The sequence below is a fragment of the Panicum virgatum genome, chromosome 9N (genome assembly GCF_016808335.1).
Source record: "Panicum virgatum strain AP13 chromosome 9N, P.virgatum_v5, whole genome shotgun sequence".
Classification (NCBI taxonomy): Eukaryota; Viridiplantae; Streptophyta; class Magnoliopsida; order Poales; family Poaceae; genus Panicum; species Panicum virgatum.
The window spans coordinates 10,675,652-10,692,561 of NC_053153.1; the positions used below are offsets into that span (position 1 = coordinate 10,675,652).

Below are 16,910 nucleotides of genomic sequence, written 5' to 3' on the forward strand. Positions count from 1 at the left end.
AAATTACACACAAAATTGCGGGCCAACCCGACCCGACTGTCGGTATTTACCGCCAAGCCTGCTCTGGAACTCGATGTTGCAAGAAACACAAAGATTTAGACAGATTCGGACCGCGAGTTGCGTAATACCATACGTCCTGTGTGATGGTTTATATTACCTTAGGTGTAGATATGTTTCGAGGGGGTCCTTGCCCGCCCTTATATATCCGGGAGGACAGGGTTACATGGAAAGTCCTAACTGAGTACAGTTGGAGTCCTTCTACAACACGATCGGGTAGTTTCTTTGTACTGCAGCTAGTTCTACGCCGATTCGGGTAGTTACAAAAGAGATAAAGTACATCCATGAGCTATCCCTTACTCTAGAACATTCTATGTCTATAAGTAGTCTCGTTGCCCGGGGTCTGACAAGCCCCCAAGCTCTTCGTAGCCGAGTCCTGCAGGCGTCGAGTACTTGACTGGGCGTCTTCAAATACTTCGAGTAGTCAGAACATCCTTCTGGTTGTTTCTGATTCTTCCTTCAGATACGTCGAGTAGTCCTTCAAGTACTTCCGTTTGCTTCGAGGCTGTGAAGTGCTCAAGCCCCAAAATCTTGATCATATATGGTGCGCGAAGTACTCGCGCTCCATATGGAGTAGCCCCCGAGCCTTAAGTTGAATCGTAGAATCAGGCTGAGGGTCACTTCAGTTTTTTCGTTTTCTTTATTTTTCAAAAAATTTGAAAAATAAATCTCTGATACATATATTCCGCAGCCCTCGAGTCTTGAATTTAAATACCTCCATTTAAATTTAAGAATCAATGTAAACTCGTGACAAAAACTAAAAACTTTCCTGAGAAGGAAAAAATCCGTTGGCATCCCATATATTCACAAAATTACCCCTGAAGACCGTATAAAGCCAGTTGAAAACTTCCAAGGGTTTTACCCCTTGAACTCCTGGCCGCCGTCAAATTTAGATTCACATTTGCCTGTTCTCAGACAAAATCCAAAAGGCCCTCTCGTAGCCCCCGAACTAAAACTCGTGACTGTGAGATGGCTCCCAAGAAGAACAAGTCCAAGATTGAAGAGGAAGAGATCGTCAATATGTCCACATGTTGGCGTAAAAGTAAGATGTCTGAATCACTGGTCCGGGAGTTGGAGAGTATGGGTCTCATCCAAGAGCAGGACGTAAGCCAGTGGCGTGCTGGTGAAGGAGAAGATTACCCCATGGAAGGTACCCTTGAGACCATTATGTTTCTGAATTTTGTAGAACGTGGTCTCACTCTTCCTGTGTCAGAATTTTTCTATAGACTTCTTCAGTTTTGGAGAACTCAGTTACATCATCTCACTCCCCAATCCATCTTGCATCTTTCGATTTTCACTCATTTCTGTGAGGCATTCCTTGGAATTCTCCCCCATTTCCATCTTTTCCAATATTTCTTCTTCCTTGTTCCAATCCCTAATGCCACCAATCCCGCCGTCGTCGGGGGATGTGAATTGGTACTCCGCCCTGAGAACCGAGGCGAGTACTTGGCTTATGATCCAACGGGTAAAGGAGCCGAATGGAAGAAGTTCTGGTTCCATATTGGGAACTTCGAATCCCCACTTCCAGAAAGGACTGCTGGTCCCCCCAAGTCCAGGAGAGCTGGTCGAGTAGAGGACCTGGTGGCTAGCAAGTTGAAGCCATTCTTTGTGCAATAGCCATTGTTAAGAAGAAGGGAGTCACTGGAGATAATGTGGTCTTCTCATTTATTAGTCGGCGGACGCAGCCTCTCCAGCTGCGAAAGCATCCTGCCTTTAGATATGAAGGCACGCAGGATCCCACTAGGATGTCCTTAGAGCCAATGGCTCAGTCTGAAGTAATAAAGAGATGCTGCAAAGTACTCGATAACTTCGACAAGTCGGTGACGCTTCCAACACTCTTCTCGGCACAAAATCCTCCCGAAAATGCCTGGGTACGTGTTTTGGATACCATGTCGAGTACTTGTAGTTCACCATTTTTGATCTTCTGACTAGGTATTGGCTTCTTTCTGCAGAAAAATTATAAATACTGGATTTGTATGCCTCCGACTTCTGTAAATGCTGATTCTGACAACAGCAAGAAACGGAAGGTGGCTCCCGGATCAATGTTGCAGAGGAAAGTTTCTCGTCTCGATGCCGGTCAGTAAGTATATAATATTCTGTTGATTATATCATGTTTGCCTCAGCTTTCTTATTCAGAATCTTGATTGGCTAGGATCCAACATCTTTCGGCGCATGAAAAAGATCAAGTCCAAGACTTCCGCAACTGGGTGTCAAGTGGTTCGGGAGGAACTAGTCGATCAGCCCCCGATTCTCCTGTAATTGGGTTAATCGAGACCCCGGCTGCCAGTTTGCCAAGTGCAGACACAGCTGACAAAACCAAACGAACCAAGCCCTGAAACATCTGATACTCCTGCGGCTGCTGAAGGAGCCTCCAAAGCAGGTGGATCTGGGAGTAGTGGAGCAGAAGGGTCAAAAGGTCCTTTCGTTCGACTGGTACCATTTCAGTCTATGCCTCAGTCCACCCAGGAAGAGTTGGGAAACGAACTGTTTGATGATCCACTGTTGTCTCTAGACAACATGAAGAAACTTGCAGATTGTATACAATAGAGCTTTAAATTTAACAAGGTAAGTCTTCTGCCGCTAATTGTCTTCATCGAGTAGTTGATGATGTCTGATCAGATTTGCCTTGTATGTCTTAGGAAGAGCCAATCAATCTTTCTTGAAGTCTCATGTTCTATATAAGACTGTAGACAATCAAAAGATCTTAGAAGAGCAGAAAGCCATGATTGCCAAACGACTGGATGAAGCCCTTGCGTCTCGGAACAAACTTTATGAAGCAAGTCAGCAGCATCATCTGGAGGTTTGTGACATGAAGCGCCAAATTAAGAACCTTGAAGAAGAAAGATTAAAGCTTCAAGAGGAAAATTCTAGGCTTCAAAAGCAATTGCAGACTGCCCAGACCTGTAAGCACTCGATATTTTGTCTTGATTTTGCTTTATCATATCAATTTCTGAGATATCTTCCCATCAAGTTCTCCGGAAGACCATACTCGACTAATAGTAGCAGCTCAAGCTCTTGTGGATGTGGTTGATACTGAAGAAGAGTTGTCAAGTAGCAAGTCCTTGGTGGAGCGTTTGGAAGAAGCTCCCCAGAAAATTTTTGATGTTATGACGGCTACTTCCAAGAATTATCTAACCCACATGATAGGAGTTGTCAAGTCATACTTGCCTCAGTTTAATTTAGCTCCGATAGCTAAAGGAATAGCTCCCAGTTTCTCTGATGAGAAATTCTGAGAGTATTGTAAGGAATCAGAAGTGATTGCGGAGGAAATTCTGAAGAATATGACAGAGTAGACTGCTTGTAACAACTCTTATCATCTTCATTTGATTATTGTCGTTGCCATAATTCGTATCCTGTTGGTGTGTCTTCAGGAGCATGATCTGATACCGTAGGATAATATGAACTGACCAAGATACTTGAATGGAGTAATCCTTAAAGTTAATAATTTAGGGTGAGTCCCGTCAAACTACCCGATTTGAGAAACTTGTAAAGGTATCCATAAACTACTCGAGCAAGCAAGTAGCGTGTCCATAATTCGTATCCTGTTGGTGTGTCTTCAGGAGCATGATCTGATACCGTAGGATAATATGAACTGACCAAGATACTTGAATGGAGTAATCCTTAAAGTTAATCATTTAGGGTGAGTCCCGTCAAACTACCCGATTTGAGAAACTTGTAAATGTATCCATAAACTACTCGAGCAAGCGAGTAGTGTGTCCTTACCAAGGACTGGAGTAATCCGTAAGACAAAACTGTCAGGTACGAACCCCGTCGGGTTGCCCAAGACGTAAATGTCATAGGGATATCCAAGGCTTACTCGAGGAAGGCGAGTAAGGTGTCCTTTAACCAAGGACTGGAGTAATCCTTAAGGCAAAACTGTTAGGTACGGACCCCGTCGGGTTGTCCAAGATGTAAATGCCAGAAAGATATCCGAAACTTACTCGAGCGAGGTGAGTAAGATGTCTAACTTGTAAACTGGAGTAACTACTATGATTGACCTATTAGGGCGAACCCCGTCGGGTTGCCCAAGATGGACAAAATGTAGTAGTATCCATAACGTACTCGAGCGAGCGAGTAGTTTTGCATTTACAACAATATTGGAGTTCCTCATAGTTGACCTGTTAGGATGAACTCTGTCGAGTTACCCAAGATGGACAACTAGTAAAGGTATCCATTCACCATCTCGAGCTAGGCGAGTAGGTTGTGTCCTTGTATTAAGGGAAAGGATGCGGCTTGTGTAGTTGTTCTGATGGAAAACTATGTAAGCTTATCCTGAACTGGTGATGCTGTCAAATTGCCTTTAATGTAGTCGATATGCGAATAAGGATCCTCACTTTATTAAAGAAATCCACTAACACCACTAAGCTGCTTGGATCAGGGATAAAACTTGCGCAAGTACTCGATGTTCTAGGAATTCGGTACCTCATTGCCATCTGCATCAGTGATTCTGTATGAACCCGGTCTTGTAACCTTAGTTACGATGAAGGGATCTTCCCATCTGGAATTTAACTTGTGCAGTCCTGTCTCATCCTGAATCCGGTGAAGTACTAGATCTCCAATGTTGAAGGATCATTGCTGGACGTTGCGATCATGATAGCGTTTGACTCCTTGAAGATATCTAGCCGACTGAGTTAAGGCGTTAGCTTTGGCCTCTTCGACTGAATCTAACTCCAGTTGTCGAGCTTCATCTGCTTCTCCTTCTTGATAGGCTTCTACTCTTGGGATCTCCACATGATATCGGCGGGTAGTATAGCCTCTGACCCATAGGTAAGGAAGAAAGGAGATTGTCCAGTTGGATTGCTAGGCTGGGTTCGCAGCCCCCAGACTACATGAGGTAGTTCTTGAATCCATTTGCCACCTTTCTTGGTGTTGGCATCATAGAGTCTTTTCTTCAAGCCATCAAGTACTAAATCATTGATGCGCTCAACTTGTCCATTTGCCTGAGGATGAGCTACTAAAGCATATTTGACCTCAATGCAGGAGTTGTCACAGAAATCCCAAAAAGATTGTGACGTGAAGTTGGAGCCAAAATATGTAATAATGGTGTGAGGAAAACCAAACAGATGGATAATGTCGGAGGTGAAGTCCACTACTCTATCTGATGAGATCTTGACAATGGGCTTGTACTCGATCCACTTGGTGAACTTGTCGACTGCTACCAGCACATGATTGAATCCTCCTGAAGCGACGGTTAGTGGTCTGATCATGTCCAAACTCCAACAGGCGAACGGCCATGATGGAGGGATTGTTATCAAGTTATGTGCTGGGACGTGAGTCTTTTTGTCGAAGAATTGGCAGCCAGAGTACCGTCTGACCAGGTCTTCTGCATTCGAAACAGCTGTAGGCCAGAAGAATCCTGACCTATACGTCTTGCCGACTAGTGTCCTTGATGCAGCGCGATTGCCGCAAACTCCTTCGTGTATTTCTCGAAGGATATCTTTGCCTTCTTCAAGGGTAACACACTTCATGAGGATGCCTGAAGCAGAGCGCTTGTATAGGTTGTCGCCGACGAGGACCAAACCCTTGCTACGCCTGATGATACGGGCAGCTTCGGCGTTTTTAGGATCAACATGTGGTGGAAGCTTGAACTCCTTGATGAAGTCGATAAACTGAGTCCGCCAATCTTCTTCAATCATCAGCACTTCTCTGATTGTGGCCGGGGCCTCCGTGTCAGTGGTTTGTTGGCTTTGTTCCTTGACTGATGGGTGGTGAAGTTCATAGGTAAAAACTCCTGGTGGAACAGCTGCTCGAGTGTACCCAAGTTTGGAGAGGACATCGGCTCCCACGTTGTTTTTGCGATCGACGTGGTGGATTTCCAATCCTGAAAACTTATTTTTGAGCTTTCTGATTTCTGCAACGTATGCGTCCATTGTATCCTTATTGATGTCCCATTCTTTATTGCCTTGTTGAACGACGAGTAGAGAATCGCCATAGACAAGTAGTCGATTGATGCCGAGAGATACTGCTAGTCGGAGGCCATGAAGCAATGCCTCGTATTCAGCTTCATTGTTGGAGACCTTGAATAAGATTTGGAACACATACTTCAATTGTTCTCCCTTGGGGGAGATGAACAAAACTCCTGCGCCGCCTCCGTCGATCTTGAGTGAGCCATCGAAGTACATCACCCAATGCTCTGGAATGTTCTGGGGTGCTGGAATTTGATTTTCCCGCCATACAGTCAAGAAGTCGACTAGTGCCTGTGACTTGATTGCTGTTCTTGGCTTGAAATTGATTTCCAAGGCTCTCAGTTCAACTGCCCACTTTGAGATTCGTGCAGTGGCATCCCGATTGTGGAGTATATCCCCCAATGGGAAGTTAGTTATGACAGAGATCTTGTATTCGTCGAAGTAATGCCAGAGCTTCCTGGAGGTGATTAGAATTACATACAGAAGTTTCTGAATTGGTGGATATCTAACCTTTTATTCAGAGAGTACTTCACTGATGAAGTAGACTGGTCTCTGAACACCATAAGCGTGGCCTTCCTCCGGGCGTTCGACTACTATCGCCGTACTGACTACATGGGTAGTCGCAGCGATGTAGAGGAGTAATTCCTCACCAGGTAGTGGAGATGTTAGAATCGACGGCGACTGGAGATGATGCTTGAGATTCTCGAGTGCTTCCGCGGCTTCTGTAGTCCACTCGAATTTATCTTGTCGCTTTAGGAGTTTGAAGAAAGGTAATCCCCGTTCGCCAAGTCTGGACAAGAATCGATTCAATGCTGCCATGCAGCCTATAAGCTTTTGGACGTCCTTGATGGTAGCTAGAGCGTCCATAGCCATGATGACATTGATCTTCTCTGGATTAGCCTCAATTCCTCGGTTGCTGACGATGAATCCGAGTAGTTTTCCAGAGGGTACGCTAAAGACACACTTAGTTGGGTTGAGCTTCCATCGGAATTTACGGAGGCTGTTGAAAGTCTCTTCCAGGTCAGTAATAAATTGATCCTGAGTCTTGATTTTGACGACAACATCGTCAACATAGGCTTCAACATTACGATGTAGCTGATCGGCGAAGCACAACTGTATCGTGCGCTGGTAGGTAGCACCAGCGTTCTTCAACCCAAAGAACATGGTCTTGTAGGTGTATGCCCCGTAAGGGGTGATGAAGGCCGTCTTAATTTGGTCTTCTTCTTTTAGGGCGATCTGATGATACCCTGAGTAGCAGTCGAGGAAGGATAACAGGACACATCCTGCTGTCGAGTCGATTACTTGATCAATATGTGGTAGCCCGAAAGGATCCTTCGGGCAATGCTTGTTTAAATCAGTGTAGTCGACGCACATCCTCCACTCGTTGCTGTTCTTCTTCTGGATGAGCACAGGGTTGGCCAACCAATCAGGGTGGTAGACTTCCTTGATAAATCCTGCTGCGAGTAGTTTTGCCAGCTCTTTTTTGATGGCTTTCTTGCTTGTCTGGTGAGAACCGCCGTAGCCATTGCTTCTTTGGTGTGGCGTTAGGGTCGACCTTCAAGGCATGCTCGATCAACTCCTTGGGCACCCCTGGCATATCCGCTGGTTTCCACGCGAATACATCTCGGTTGGCCCTAAGGAAGTTGACGAGCTCGAGTTTCTATTTGTCACCCAATCCTGCTCCGATGATGGCTGTCTTGGAGTCGTTTCCATCCTGTAACTGGATAGTCTTGGTGCCCAGGTCACCAGTTGGTTTAACCTATGATTGGCTTTACTTTTTGGAAGGCATCGACTCCTTGAGGGAGAGTTCCTTAGCAGCAGCAAGTATTTCGCTAATAGAGCTAGGAACCCAGATTGTGGCCTCATGATCTATTGCTTCCTTGTCACATTCGAAAGACTTGAGGAGGTCTCCGCGTAGTGAAAGGACTCTTGTGTTGCCTAGCATGTTGAGGAGCATGTAGACATAGTGTGGCACTGCCATGAACTTGGCTAGTGCAGGTCTTCCTAAGATAGTATGGTAAGAGGACTCAAAGTCGGCTACTTCGAATTTGATGTACTATGTTTGAAAGTTCTGTTCTGCACCAAATGTGACTAGGAGGGTGACCGAGACAATTGGTGTAGAAGAGTTTCCAGAAACGATGCCGTAGAATGGAGCCTTGCTTGGAGTAAGCAGACTCACATAGTTGAGGCCCATCTTTACCAATGTGCTTGCGAAGATCAGGTTGAGCCCACTTCCGCCGTCGATGAGTACTCGAGTAAGCTTGGAGCCCTGAACGACTGGATCGAATACTAGCGGGAACTTTCCAGGTTCAGAGAAGCTGGTCCACTGATTCTCCCTGGAGAAGGTAATTGGGACCTCGCTATATTTGAGTGGCCTCTGAATTGCTGGCTCGACTGAGAGGATCTCTCTGAGTAGGAGCTTCTGAGCTCGCTTGGAAAAGCTAGGATCTCCTCCAAATATGACGTTGACGACGTTTTGCTGCTGTTAGAAACCATCATGGTCTTTCTTGTCGTCTTCATCATATTTGTCTTGTTCTTTCTTTGGAGCAGTTGCAGGTGCTGACTGGAAGGATTTGCGCAGGATCGTGCACTCCCACATCGAGTGGTTGCTCTTGGGGTGGATTGGACATCTTTTGTTGTGAAGGATCTTGTCGAACTGGTCCTACGGTTTGTCGCCCTTCTTACTGCATGGTGTGCGATCCATAGTGCCGACAGTGTCGTTAGGCTTATGCTTATGCGCAGGATCCCGCTGGTTGCAGGGCCCTCCACGGTCGTTGTGGCACTTCCCATTGTTGTCGTTGTTGCGGCGGGGAAAGCGACTGCGTTCCTGCTCCTCTTCGTCTGCCTAGCGCTGCATCATGTCACGTAGACCTACCACCATTTTGGGCCGATTACGCCCAAAGTCGCGGTATAGTGACTGGACGGTGATGCCGCTCTGAAGTAGTCGATGACGTCGTCGTCGGCGACGTTGGGGATGGTAGCTCTTGTGTCGAAAAAGCGCTTGATGTAGGATCTGATCGACTCGCCTTGCTCCTGCTTGATCATGGATAGGGCGTGGCGAGTAGCTACTCGGTGTAGCGACCCTTAAAAGTTGTCGACGAACGCCTTTTTGAGGTCCTCCCACGAGTGAATTGACTCGCGCGCCAAGCTTTCGAGCCACGTGAGGGGTACGGGCTCCAGGGCCATCAGGAGGTAGAGGACCTTGGTGTTGGTGTCTCCCCCTGCAACACTAATAGCGGTCGAGTATAAATGTAACCATTGAGCGGGGTCTTGCTTACCGTCGTACTTTTGGATGTTCGTGGGCTTGAAATCCTTCGGGTACTCGGTGTTGTCAAAAGCCTTGCTTAGGACTTGGAAGCAGTCGGAGTTATCCGCAAGTTGCGCTCTGCGTCTTGCGTTGATGATGTCCCGTGCGTCGACAATGGAATCGGCTACCTCTTCCCAGTTGTTCCCACGGTTGTTGTTGTTGCGGTTTGGCTGAGGGCCAGGAGCTTGGTTTGCTTGTGGTTGGCCACCTCTGGGGCGATGACTACTCGTAGCTTCCTGATCATCTTGGTTTCTTCGGTTCTACTGCTCCTACTGCTGTTGACGCTGGTGGCCTCCGGGGGTACGGCTTGCTTGAGGTGTTGCTGTTGTCGTAGCCCTTGATAGCGTACCGTGAAGCGAGGATAGGGGGTTCTGTTTCTCGAGTTGTTCAACAGCATTTTTGGTGAGATTTACGACTCATTCCAACTCGGGATTCTGGGGCATCGTCATGAGTCGCAGGGTTGCTTCTGTCATTGCGGCGATTGGTGTTCTGAAGATAGGATCCACAACATTGTTGAATTCGTTGTTGAGGTTGCGTTGCGGGAGACGAGCACGTTCGGCCGCACGAGTCCTGCGCACTTCTTTGCGTTGATTCCTTTCCCTGCGGGCTGTACGAGTGACTTCATCTTCATCAACTGGAGCGTCTTGGGTCAGGTTGTCTGCTGAGATCTGATCCAAGGCTTCGTTTGGATCATGGTGGCTTGGAGCTCCCCCGGGCTGGATGATTACCAGAACCAAACACTCGTGAGAGAAGCTTTCCAGGTCTGATTCGTAATCAGCTAGGACAGTTCCACCGGAGCCAGTTTCCCTCTCGGTTTCGAGGGGAGTGCCGTGTTGAAACGGGAGATCATCAATGCTGGCGACTTCTCGCAGGTTGTCGAGTAGTTCTGCGAGGGTATGACCTCGGCAAGATTTGAGTTGCATCTTACCCAGCGCATTGGTGATAAAATCCAGGCTGTCTTGAGGTGACTCGACTGGATCTGGATAAATGTCAAAAATGGGTGCCTCCCGGCTAGCGGTGGCTGATTAGTTTTCGACGTGAAGTAGGCGATCCAAGCTATTTTCATAGGAGGATCTAATCACCTGCTTGTAAACAGACGATGAATTGCACAAACCAAAGATGGGTTGCGTAATAAGAGTCCCAATCCGAACGGATTTTGGTTTGAGATCAATCTGAGTCCGAATAGAACTCGAGTTGTTTTCGAGTTTTGGCTCGATCTCCTTGGCGAGGTCGGGAAGAAACACAACGCCGCGATCATGAGATCTGGCGAGCTTGTTGGAGTCTTCCGATGTGGAGCTCTTCGGCATGGGAGAGTTGGTTAAGTGGCTATCGAAGCCGCCCGAATCATTGGCGACGCAGACCCACGAACCGAAGATGAAGGTGGCGCCTCTAGGAGGCGTCAAGGTGCTGAAAGCGAAAGTGGCCATCGAACTCGCCGATGAACTCGCCAAGTCCCCTACCTGGCGCGCCAGCTATCGGTGTTTACCGCCAAGCCTGCTCAGGGATACCCTTAGCAGTAGGATTTGTAGATAGGGATCGACGGCTCTGGAACTCGATGGTGCAAGAAACACAAAGATTTAGACAGGTTCGGGCCGCGAGTTGCGTAATACCCTACGTCCTGTGTGGTGGTTTGTATTGTCTTAGGTGTAGATGTGTTTCGAGGGGGTCCCTGCCCGCCCTCATATATCCGGGAGGACAAGGTTATATGGAAAGTCCTAGCTGAGTACAGTTGGAGTCCTTCTATAACACGATCGGGTAGTTTCCTTGTACTGCAGCTAGTTTTACGCCGATTCGGATAGTTACAAAAGAGGTAAGGTACATCCATGAGCTATCCCTTACTCTAGAACATTCTATGTCTGTAAGCAGTTCCGCTGCCCCGGGTCTGACACCGACCCGACCATGTCATGAGCCAGGCATGGACCAACATTTTTTTACCCGAAACCCGAAATGAGCCAATTCAAACCTGACCCGACAGATGATCAGGTCTAGTCGACAGCGTTCTTTTGAACTATGCTCAGTTTGCTCACTCCAGCCCATTTCTTCCAGCTTTGACAGCGTTAATAATATCGTCACCTTAACTAGTCCAAAATTAATTGAAACCAGCGTTGACAGCGTCACCAAAACTCTAAACCACAGATCCTGCAAATTCTAAACTCTAGTGAGCTCTCGCCAATATAGCGCTTTTGGACTGATTTAAAAAAGAACATGCATTTCTATATGTTATTTACACACCGCTCCGTGCGACCTCAGGGTGGCCACATCAGTGAAAAAAATTTACAGCGTCCGATGATAAATCGGTGGCCTGTATTCACCTCACCCACCCCGCACTGTAGCAATAAATATCTTCGCTCCGCTTCCAGAGCTTTCTCGTCGTCCTCTGTGCACCCGCAACCCTCCTCACAGAGGGCCCTAAAGGCGGCGGCGGCGGCCATTGCGGTAGCAGCATGCCGAGGAGACCGGCGCCCGCGGCGGCGACGACATGCCGGCGGCCTTCGCCGCGTCCTGGCCTCGCCTCGCCGCCTCCTGCCGCGCAGCCGGCGCAGGGGCGCTGGCACGGCCTCTGCTCTCCGCGCCGCCCGGACAACCGGATCCGCGCCCCGGCCTCCTCCTCAACATGCCTCCTCGCCGTCCCCGTTCCCGTCCCCGTGCGCCCGCGGCTGCCTGCCAGCCCACCTCCTCCTCCACGCGCCTCCGCGACGTCTTGTCGTCCCCGTCCCCGGCGCGCCCTCTGCTCCTCGCCGCCCGGACAACCAGGTCCGCACCCCGGGCTCCTCCTCGCCGTCCCTGTCCCCGTCGTCCCCCGTGCGCCCGCGGCACGGGGCCAGCTACTATAGCTGCCGTCTCGGCGTACAGGCCAACTCCAACCACCACGGCTGCTCCCACATCACCTGCTGCAGTGGTGCTGCTGCTGGGCCGGCCGCCCTCTCCCTTCGGGCTCCCTCGTCAGGTGCCCCCCACCGCAGGATCCAAATCGGATTTGGAGTCGTAGATCGAACTCGCTCCAGCCTCCAGCCCAAATCTTATCCTTTTCCCTCGGATTGGACCTCTGATTCACTTTCTATCTACTTCCTCTTGCACATGGAATCCATCTCCCAAATCTGTTCTTCCCCGCTAGATTATTTTTCTTTTTTCAGGTCCAATCCATGCCTCCCAATTTCCTTCCTAAAATCAAAATGGGCCATGTCGCTGTTGTCAGCCATCTGACGTCCGTGAGCACCTCGCTATAAATTTCTGGTTATGCCTCTTGCGACGATAGTAACGCCCATTTTCTAATTTTGGTTTCGCTCCCAATCAGCATGCTGCATTTGGTCATTTCCTCCCTCTCTTTCTTGCAGTCGGCGCTTGCTTTTGCTTTTCCATATGATGTGGCTGAGTATGGCCATCACCCCTGTCCCTCTCTCTTATATTCCTCTTGCTTTTACTACTTTGGTCCTCACCTTTCTTGCAGCGTTTACCACTTACCTGTGTAGCCTCCTGAGTATACAGATTGATTAATAAGATTTGTCTTTACCAATAGGAGGCTCTGCCTTTCAAACTGATTTGGTTCTCCCTGCTATTTCAATTTCAGACTGATTGTGCCTTCTGTTCTCTCTTCAGTGATTTATTAACAGATACTTTCAACACTTATTTGTTTCCATTCTTGCATTGTAGTTCCTGTAAGCTGAATGTTCAGAACTCAGTTTGCTTATCTACTTCACTCAAATGCACATTACAAAACTGGTTACTACATTTGCTCTTCAAGATTTCCTAATTTTTGTTCCCCTCCTCAGTTTATTTACGTTCAGGTAGCCCTGTGTCTCTCCGTCAAAGTTCTGAATATGATCAGGTAGTCCCCTGTCTCTCTCTGTTTTTAGCAATATCCAGAGTTTTCTTTGGTACAAAATTTCTTTCCAGATCGTTCCTATTTTTTGTAGGCTGCAAAATAAACTGAAGGACCATTCCAACTAATGTAGCATTGCTAAATAAAATATGCTTATCAGGTATTGTACTTGGGTCATGTAAAGCTCTAACTTTTACATCTCTTTCTGCATCTTCAGCAATTCTATCTATACAACCATGTCATGATAGATTTTTGTTACCCTTATATGCTGTTTGTTTTCATTTTTGTATAATCCTCAAAAGATATATGGTTGAAAGAGGGATCCTTGAACTTAACCTTACAAATATTGATATGGTAATTCAGCATCTGCAAAAAATTGGTTAGGGACGTACCCAACTGTGGTTATGTGCAGGTCTTGGTTACTTTGATGTAGCAGTATACGGGTTCCTCCAATTCCTTTCTGAAAAAAATAAACCAACTTACAACTAAAACGTGTGTCCTGACATATCTTTTGAAATACAGATTGAGCGGATTGAGAATACAATTTCGCAATAATTTATGAATATAAACTCATACCTTCATTTCCCCCTTATGCTCCCTTATTACAGATTTAAGTGAAGTTGATGTGCGCTACCATAGAGACCCATACAAGAACTTATTGTTACCAAATAAACTTTTTCCATGCAGCTTACTTGGATTCTCAGCATTTACATTTATTAAATCTTTTTTGTGAATTTAATTGGGATAGACGAGGTGGAGGCCGCTGCGCGAGCCGAGGCAAACAAGAAGGTGCTAATCTTGATGAGCGGCACGGGCGGCAGGCACCGAGCATCCGCCGAGCCCATAAGCCTGCCTTCGTCCAAGAGTTCGGCAAGAACTACCTGGTGCGGTTTTGCTGCCATTTTCTGTGATAATAATTTTTATACCATTGCAGATGTTGCTCTCTAGGCTCTGCGTTCCATTACAATAGTAGTGTTGCACTATATGTTGGTACACTCTTAATAATATCACCACAATAAAATTCCATCTCTTTGACAGATGAGAAACAGAAGGCAGCTAGGTAGTTTGGTAAGGCATTTTTTTTTGCCTGACAGGGGCACTGCAGTATCAAGGTATTTTTTATCTCCCTTTTTTTGCCGCTGCTTTGTTATTATTGGTATTGACCTGTTAACAATTGCATTTTTTGTTCCATTACAGAACATAATCGTCCTTTTCTACTTGAGATATTAAATGATTTATGACCATTTCTGAGACCATTAGTAATCTGAGTTTTAGCAAATTGCTTCTTATCTTTTTATTTGTAAAACTGTTCAAATTGCACCAGTGGCGATAATGTCTTTCCATAGGTGAGGTCTGTGAAACCTGTTTTAACAAGGCTTTTTTCAATGGTACTATAAGAGTGGTGGATTTTCACCAAGCAACAAAGCAAGTAAATTCTTTTTCAGATTGCTGTTGGTAGCAGCTCATCCTCTAGCTGCTGCTACTACAGCAAAGTTTTATAGTAATAATGTAGATCAAGAACAAACTTAATACAACATTCCCTCTTCATCAGCTTAAGGTGGCAAATTGTAAAATGAACAGTGAAATGTCTAACTGAAATTTCTTTTGGGGGCACAGCTTGGTCCCTTTTGTTGGTAAAATCTAAAGCTTCTTCAAATGGTTATGACCATGGAACGACAAGGGACTCATGGGAGGAAATGCCTATATGGCTCAATCTGAGATAAATAAAACCAATTGTTCCTTAGATATTCTGTTGCTAAGAATGTATAGTTGCACCTTGAAAATATTCAGCACAGATCAGATTAGGTATGTTCTTCAATTTAAACAGCACCTTTGAAAATAGATATTTATTCAAATGATTATCCGACCATCTCAACTCTCATCCAAAGTATCTTTAACATATTTTTTTCTTACAAAATCTTTTTCCATGAAACATGTCCTACCTCAAGTAAATGCATGCCATGCCAAAAAAAAGAGAGAGAAAAGCACCAGCCAGCGCAGCAGCAGGTTTAAAAAAATACACAAACTGGAAGCTACATTTACATCAGAGCTAATCACAATTCACAATCCTAACATTTCTATCTACCTCTTCTTTTGCAATTGCATTTTCTCCATACAGGAAACAAAGCTGTAAGACCACTCACCAAGTAAAGTCAAGGAGGAAACTCCAACCACTTGATATTGGCTTCTATCGATTAGTAATGTATGCTCCTATGGCAGGACTCACCACGGTATGTAAAAAACCTATACTTCTTGATATTCGTTCTATGATTACAGTTTTGATCTGCTCTATAACCATCTTTTTACTTCATTTTTTAGGTTATGAGAAGCCATCACCTTGATGTGAGTCAGCATGCTCAGTTTGGAATAAAGAAAATAGCTATGTTCTGTTCTGGAATTTTGCAGCTGTTGATTATAGATTGGTTGCGTGCCAAGCATCGGTTCTTGCTCTAACCCATGAGCTTGCATAGCAAATTGAGAAGGCCATGTATATCGAGGTTTGTTCTTCTCAACTCTGAGCATATTTTCTTCCAATATGCTTGCAGCGGTATGCTTGAATCTATGACAAATACCTGCTTGCTCCAAATCCAGAAACCAAATACATCAGTGCTCCAAACTCTTCATATAGCATGCTGTGCTCGAGCTTGCCAAGACGCCAACCCTTGCTCCAACTTCTCTTATACAGCTTTCTATGCATGTGAGTGGCAAAAAATTTCTTTTTCAGTTGTGCTTTTCTTTTCAGATAGGGGATATCCTTCTTACAAGCCACATGGCCAGGCTTGCAGCATAGGTGGCACTGGTGCTAATTGGTTGCATTACTGTAGCAGGTATCAGCCGAGGGCTCAAGGGCAATAGTAGGAAGCCATGTTTTCTGTCACATCCTTTGATCAGTTCCATAACTTCCTACCGACGTGAAAAATATGTGTATTTAGATTCCTATTAGAAGACTAAACAATAGCTCTGTAGATTACATGTTCCATTATAAATATATGCTTTCTACATTTACTTATCTTGAGGAAAAAAAGGAAAAAAACAGGGCAAGCTACTTCCAATGTAATGCGAGAAAGGGTTTACTCCCCGTCTTCATCGCAAACAAGACCAAAGCAAAACCATGTGAGTGCTTAGAGCACTAAGCCAGATTGGAAAAAGGTTGCCATCATTTGCACCTACTTCCATACCTTGCAATTGACATCAATTTATCGCTAATTCGAATTAAATCACAATGATTGCAGGTCAGGAGCAACACAACCATTCCAGGGACTTAACATTTAGCACTGCCTATGCCAGAAGATTTAATAGGCAGTAGCGCTTTTGTACTAATGCGTAGTTGTGCATTGTATATGAGAAATAATTGTACTATCATATATACCTACTAACATATGGCCATACCATGTTAATGACCTGTTTATATGTATTAATGATGTCTTACCTTAATCTGATGATGGCTAGGCGCGCCAAGGCGCGCGCAAAGTACTCGTAAAAATGTAATAAGCCGAAGGATCATACTCATCCGAACGTACTTCTTCTGACATGCTTGTTAATGAATATCTGCAAGGCCCAAAATCCATTATAGCTACGGATGTCATATGTTAGGCCCAACTAACTACAAAATTTAGGCCTATCCCTTTCAAATCCTGGAGCTGACCTTACAAAATCCGGCCCATTTTTTCCAGCGTTGACAACGCTTCATACACCCACGGACCACGCGCACAATGGTCTTCTTCTTCCCTGCCTCGTGCCAGCCAGCTGCCGGCCTTGCCGCACCAGCCAATTCACGCTCACCGTCCATGCGCCGAGTCCATCCAAGGTCTCGATCCAA

The 16,910-nt window shown here is 46.0% G+C and overlaps 1 protein-coding gene across 17 annotated transcripts; it reads left to right on the forward strand.

The window, feature by feature from the left end:
• The first annotated feature begins 11,601 nt into the window (after positions 1-11,601).
• On the forward strand, positions 11,602-16,509 carry LOC120690179 (alpha carbonic anhydrase 8-like). 17 transcript variants are annotated; one of them, XR_005681622.1, is made up of 11 exons: positions 11,615-13,096; positions 13,185-13,250; positions 13,839-13,974; positions 14,129-14,202; positions 14,288-15,097; positions 15,210-15,321; positions 15,410-15,588; positions 15,683-15,788; positions 15,869-15,918; positions 16,128-16,240; positions 16,324-16,509. XR_005681622.1 is itself a non-coding variant. In XM_039972751.1 (7 exons), exons 2-7 carry the CDS (start codon positions 13,240-13,242, stop codon positions 15,542-15,544), a joined length of 546 nt encoding a protein of 181 aa, XP_039828685.1. In that variant the 5' UTR covers positions 11,615-13,096; positions 13,185-13,239; the 3' UTR covers positions 15,545-15,588. The 17 variants fall into 17 exon arrangements, 2 of the variants coding, with proteins under 2 accessions (XP_039828686.1, XP_039828685.1); XR_005681620.1 differs by lacking the exon at positions 15,869-15,918 and having other exon boundaries at positions 13,165-13,250; positions 15,919-16,240; XR_005681618.1 differs by lacking the exon at positions 15,869-15,918 and having other exon boundaries at positions 15,919-16,240.
• The last annotated feature ends 401 nt before the right edge of the window (positions 16,510-16,910 follow it).